This window comes from Myotis lucifugus, unplaced genomic scaffold, assembly GCF_000147115.1.
Source record: "Myotis lucifugus unplaced genomic scaffold, Myoluc2.0 scaffold_4901, whole genome shotgun sequence".
NCBI classification, from domain to species: domain Eukaryota; kingdom Metazoa; phylum Chordata; class Mammalia; order Chiroptera; family Vespertilionidae; genus Myotis; species Myotis lucifugus.
In genome coordinates, this window is record NW_005875949.1 from 766 (window position 1) to 6928 (window position 6163).

Genomic DNA, 6163 nt, shown 5'->3' on the forward strand with positions numbered 1-6163 from the left:
ATTTCTATCTCTCTCTCCCTCTGTGAAATTAAAAAACATATATTTTTAAAAATCAAAACTAGAAGAATATAGTCAATATGGTTTCAGGTTTCACTTTGCAAAGCCCTTTTCGAAAACTACCACTTGTGTGGTTGTAGTGACTGTCACGGGTGACCATCCACCCTTATCTGAAAAGGTGAGTAACGACACTGCTCCGGCCCATTTCTGTGAGGCCGTCTATTTCTTAATCTGCTGCAGCCACAATAACAGATAAAACTCAGAATCAAATATGAAAACCCAGCGTCTCCCAGGGAGACGTGCAAGGATGTAACATGGCAGCAGGTCCCCTCCTCTCACCTCCCTGTTCACTTGGGAAACTGGTGTTTTTCATAAAAACATAATTTCTGTTACCATCTCACAGGCAGTGAGCATGTGACATGGATAATAACTGTTTCACCCTGTGTGACCCCGTGAGTGGTCACTATGATGACGTCACCACATACACAAGGTTATCTGGGCGCCTGCCTGTGTGTGAGGCCGCACAGAGGTGGTGACACCAAAATCTTGGAAAGTCCCTGAACAGCACAGCGCCTGGGCCAGGCCTCGAGGACAGTGTGACGGGCGCCCCGCGCAGGAGGAGGGTCAGGGCCGAGTCCTGGGGCCCAGGCCTGCGCTCAGGTCTCCGCAGGGGACAGAGTCTGGGGGTGCAGCTCCGTGTGGGGGACTCCCTAGCGCCTGGGTTTCACATCTCCTCTCCCAACTTGTGTCGGCGCCTCCTTTCTGGAGACTCGTGACGCGGACACACTTCTCACTCCCATTGGCTGAGCGGTTTCTTGAGCAGCCAATCAGCGTCCCCGGGGCTACGGGTTATAAATCTTCCCCGTAAGCGTCCTGACTCAGATGGTCCCCCCGACGCCAAAGATGCGGGTCCTGAGGCCCCCCACCCTCCTCCTGCTGCTCTCGGGGGCGCTGGTCCTGACCCCCAGCTGGGCCGGTGAGTGCGGGGTCGGAGGGGGCGGCGGTGCGGGGAGGAGCGAGGGGACCCGGCGGGGGCGCGGGACCGGGAAGGCGAGTGTCCAGCCCCGGCCCTGCCCTCCGTCCGCCCCCCAGGCCCCCACTCCCTGAGGTATTTCCACACCAGCGTGTCCCGGCCCGGCCGCGGGGAGCCCCGCTTCCTCGCCGTCGGCTACGTGGACGACACCCAGTTCGTGCGGTTCGACAGCGACGCGGCGAGTCCGAGGGCGGAGCCGCGGGCGCCGTGGATGCAGCAGCCGTGGGTGGAGCAGGTGTACCCGGGGTATTGGGACCGGGAGACGCAGAACTTCAAGGCAGCCGCACAGATTTTCCGAGATGGACTGCAGACCCTGCGCGGCTACTACAACCAGAGCGAGGACGGTGAGCCGCGCGCCGGGCCCGTCACGACCCCCCTCCCCACGGACGGGCCGGGGTCACCCCGAGGGTCTGGGTCTGAGCGTCACCCCGAGGGTGCGGGACCCGCCCGGCCCCCACCCGGGAGGAGCCCGCGGGGACTTCGACCCGATTTCACTTTCAGTGTTAGATCCAGTCCCCGCGGGGCGGGCGGGGCGGTGCTGACCTGGGACTGGGTCAGGGTCTCACACCTACCAGTGCATGGTTGGCTGCGACTTGGGACCCGATGGGCGCCTCCTCCGCGGGTATTGGCAATACGCCTACGATGGCGCCGACTACATCGCCCTGAACGAGGACCTGACCTCCTGGACCGCGGCCGACAAGGCGGCTCAGATCACCAAGCGCAAGTGGGAGGCGGAGGGTTGGGCAGAGCGTCACAGGAGCTACCTGGAGGGCCTGTGTGTGGAGTCACTGCTCTTGTACCTGGACAAAGGGAAGGAGACCCTGCAGCGCGCAGGTACCAGGGGCCCTGGGGCCGCCCCCTCTCCCCGGGGCTGGGGCTCCTACAAGGAAACAGGACAGGGGGTCAGTGTCAGACACCCCTCCTTGGGTCAGGGAGGGAGCCCAATGGATTTCCAGGTCAGGTACCAGAGGGACCCCCCTCTCAGGGACAGTTAGGGGTGCAGGCTCTCCTGGGGTGCAGGGAGACCCCCTGAAATAGCCCATCAGCGGTACCCATGGGCCCTGCAGGGGCTCTGGGACCCACGGGGACCTTCTCTCTCAGGCCTTGTGCACTGCCCACACCCACTGTGTCTGAGGCCTGACCCCAGCTTTTCTGAGTCACGTGGCCTCCACTCAGGTCGGGACCACAAATCCCTTTTCTCCCCTCAGAGACCTGCCTCCTGCCCTGGGCTGCATCACTTTGATTCTAGAACTTTCTAAAGACTAGGAGGTCCTTCCAGGAGCCTCTGTGCAGGCTGGTGTGTGGGCTGTGTGCTCCCTCCCCCACCCAGGTGTGCTGTCCATGCTCAAGATGGTCACATGAGTGCTGCTGGAGTGTCCCATGGCAGATGCAAAGTTCCTGCAATTTCTCCCCTCCCCTCAGACCCTCCAAAGGCACACGTGACCCACCACGGCGTCTCTGAGCGTGAGGTCACCCTGAGGTGCTGGGCGCTGGGTTTCTACCCTGCGGACATCAGGCTGACCTGGCAGCGTGACGGGGAGGACCAGACCCAGGACATGGAGCTGGTGGAGACCAGGCCTGCGGGGGACGGGACCTTCCAGAAGTGGGCGGCCGTGGGGGTGCCCCCTGGAGAGGAGCAGAGATACACATGTCATGTGGAGCACGAGGGGCTGCCCAAGCCCCTGGCCCTGAGATGGGGTGAGGAGGGGCCGTGGGCACAGAGCCTCTTCTCAGGGCAGCACCGACCCTGGGGAACCTCAGTGGGGTCGGGGCTGAGGCCTGGGGTCAGGGCCCTCACCCTCCCTTCCCTTCTCCTCCCAGAGCCGCCTTCTCACACCTTCATCATCATCATCATGGGCATCGCCGGGGTCCTGGTTCTGCTGGGAGCTGTGGCTGCAGCTGTGATGTGGGGGAGGAGGCGCTCAGGTGGGCAGGGGTGGGGTCTGAGTGTCTTGTCCCCCTGGGGGTTCAAGCCCAGGTAGACGTGTGTCCCGCCTCATTCATGGGAAGCACTATCCCCATGGTGTGATGGCCAGTGTGGGGCTCTCTGTGCTCACACTTACTCTTTAGTGAGGCCCGTGGGAGCTGGTGGTGGGGACCCCGTTCCCAGCAGCCCCAGGACAGAGGGCAGGTCCTTACTGAGCACAGACCTCCAGGAGGGCGGTGGGTCCAGTCCCCACACATGCATTTCCCTCAGGTTTCCTGATCCTGCCCTGGGTCTACAGGGTTCTGGAAACTTCCCTGAGGCCCAGGACTAGGGCTTCCTTTAGGACCTCATGGCCCTGCCTCCTCCCTGGTCTCTTAGGGGATGTTTTCTTCCCGCAGGTGGGAGAGGAGGGAGCTACGCTCAGGCTGCCAGTGAGTATGGGCGGGTGACCCCAGAGACCCTGTGACAGTGCAGACTGGAGCCATGCCGCCCCCCCTGCCCCGCCCATAGTTCCTCCTAGTCTCCTGCCCTGGGGCTCTGACCCCATCCTGGTGTGTTTCCCCCTGGCAGTGACAGTGCCCAGGGCTCTGATGTATCTCTCTCTGCTTCTAGAAGCGAGACCCTGCCGTGGGGAGGGATGGGCAGAGGGGAGGACTGGGTGGTGGGGAGTCTGAGGGACACTGAGCATGAAGTGGACTCTGAGAATGTCACCAGTTACAGCCACTGACCTGAATCTGTTCATGATGCTTGTCCTCCACAGCGTGAGGCAGCTGCCTTGTGGGGACCGAGTGATGGAAGATGTGTTCACGCTTCCACTTCCCGACTCAAGAACCTCTGATTGGGGGGCTGGCCCAGCCCTGCTCCCCACACTTTCCTGTCAGCAGAGGCGGGGCTGGGCCTTCCCCATCCCTGCCTTTACTCCCTGGGTCTGTGAGCTGCAACTTCCTGCTCCGTATTGAAATGAGACTTTGGATTGACCTGTTTTTTTAATTCTTGCCGTGACTGGTGACGGGTAATTAAAGGACATCCTTTATTTAAGTATTTTCTTAGAGGAAATAAATGGAAACACCAAGGATTCTGCAGATTCCTGTGTATTCTGTGCTCTTTGCAGGGGGGACTGGAGGGGCTGTGAGACCGGAGTGAGGTCGCTGCCTGTGCCCAGGTGGTGCTCAGTGCATCGTGGGCTTTGACGTGGCCACTCCTCGGCCGGGTCACCTCTCTGCTCCTCTGACCTTGTCCCTCAGTGGAACCCTGTCCCACCAGGACCTGTGGTCACAGGAACTCACATCCCCCAGCTCTTGTCACTTCTAATGCAGCGCATCTCCAGGACCCTCGTCATCCTAGGCTCAGGTCTGGGTCTGGCCCTCAGAACCTGTCTTCTGGGTGTTTGTTGTTTCTTTGCTTTTGTGGATATGATGCTTGTTACTGTGTTTGTGTAGGAGTTTTGATTTAATTCTCTGGGTGTCCCCGTCTCACAGGATCAGGGCTCCTTTTTGTCGTCATTGTCCCGCAGGCCCAGGGGTTCCTGCACACGGGACTGTGGTGTGGAGAGATGCATTTTCAGACTCCTCCTGCTCTTGCCTCCTTCTCGGGCCTGGGACTTCAAAACCTCTGCTCAGCTTGGTCTTTCTGGGGACCAGCCCCCACCCTGAAGCCTCCAGGCCTCTCAGCCAAGAGCCATCTCATCAGCGTCCCAGAGACACTTGTCACTCAGGAGATGCCCAGGGTTGTAGGAGCTCAGTGCCAGGAGCCAGGGGCAAAGACCAGACACTTTCTCAGATCCATTCATAACAACAGTGTCCCAATAATTGAAGATGCTGGCCCATGACCAGAGTCCCACTCACTCATGAACCATGTCCAGTGCATCGTCCTTTGAGGATGGTTACTTGGCCCGTACAGTTAGGAAAATTGCCCAACAGTTTTAGTCAGAGGCGAAACTGAAATTCAGCCATAATGTGATATTGCTGCACACCTCCCAGCATTGAGAATGACAAAGTCAGACAAAATCAATTGTTCACAAGAATGTGGACTCATTCTCTCTCAGATATTCCTGGTGGGAAAGTAAGTTGTTTCAAATATGCTGACAAATGCATTGGCCGCACTCCCTGCACCTAGAGACTGAGAGCAGGATGGGATGTCAGGGGGAGTCAGAGGCTGAGCGTCACCGACGGGATGACCAGAGATCACACACAGGACGAGGGAGAGAGTGAAAGGCTCAGAAGGACAGATGAACCGAACGAAGAGACGCCTGTTGGCAAAAGTGTAGAGAAAAGAACCCCTACCCATGTTGGTGAGAATGTACTTGTTCTCCAGAAAGGGATTTTCAGCCCTTACCTTCCTCAAACCACCCAACTTAAGTGATGGCTCCCTCACCGGTTGGGCAATCCTACTGTACCCCCCAATGCATCCTAATGCGGTGCCCCACATGGGCTGTCACAGCCGGGAAAGTTAGTCAAGATGCCAGCTGTCCCACTTCCCCTTTTGAATGAAATAATAAAAGGAGAGGACTTAATGAGGGCACAGGGATCTCACATATCTTGCAATTTACAGGAAGTCACTCTGCCCCATGGGACACCTGTACATTCCTGAGCAGAGACAGATAAGACAAGGGAAGCAATTCCATTGAAGGGTAAGGAAGTCAGGATGAAGCAGTCGGTGTAGAAACACACAGATGGGAATGGAACCTGAGAGTTTCTTCTCAAGGGACGCCGAGGGGTACCTGTTGGCAACTCTACCTGGACAGGAGTGAAGGGACCACGGGCCTCCAATCCAATTAGTGACTCCACACGGCCCCTTGATAGAAGGGAACTTTTTCCCCGATGCATTGTGACCCTTTATTACTTCACAGAATGCGTTTCTTACTCTCGTGGACAGTGTAGGAGTTTTATAGAGAAAGTGGTTGACTCCATCAAGTTCCCAAACAAATACTGACAAGAAACCGTAACTCATTTTCCTGCATCCCAGCAGCGATCGGAATTCCTGCCCAACACATTGTAGGGAGGGCAGGATGGAGGCAGGTCCTCAGAATTGTGGCTGATTTCTTCTCGAGTCTGAAGAGAGTCAATGCCAAGCCAGGTCAGGCAGTCGCAGGATGGACTGAGAAAGACGTACATCCCCCAGGTTACAGCTGACTTCCCTGCCTTCCTTCTTCGCCCAAGATTGGTCTGTGACGTGCAGGGGGGTGTTTTTGTTTGTGACACTCATGA

At 57.9% G+C, this 6163-nt stretch overlaps 1 protein-coding gene across 4 annotated transcripts; it reads left to right on the plus strand.

The window, feature by feature from the left end:
* The first annotated feature begins 866 nt into the window (after nt 1-866).
* On the plus strand, nt 867-4039 carry LOC102424815 (HLA class I histocompatibility antigen, B-45 alpha chain-like). 4 transcript variants are annotated; one of them, XM_014450905.2, is made up of 7 exons: nt 867-973; nt 1090-1374; nt 1589-1864; nt 2453-2728; nt 2852-2956; nt 3356-3388; nt 3718-4039. In XM_014450905.2, the coding sequence occupies exons 1-7, from the start codon at nt 880-882 to the stop codon at nt 3720-3722; spliced, it is 1074 nt and encodes a 357-aa protein (XP_014306391.1). In that variant the 5' UTR covers nt 867-879; the 3' UTR covers nt 3723-4039. The 4 variants fall into 4 exon arrangements, with proteins under 4 accessions (XP_014306391.1, XP_023605044.1, XP_014306393.1 ...); XM_023749276.1 differs by lacking the exon at nt 3718-4039 and adding an exon at nt 3524-3711; XM_014450907.2 differs by lacking the exon at nt 3356-3388.
* Nucleotides 4040-6163: the final 2124 nt, after the last annotated feature.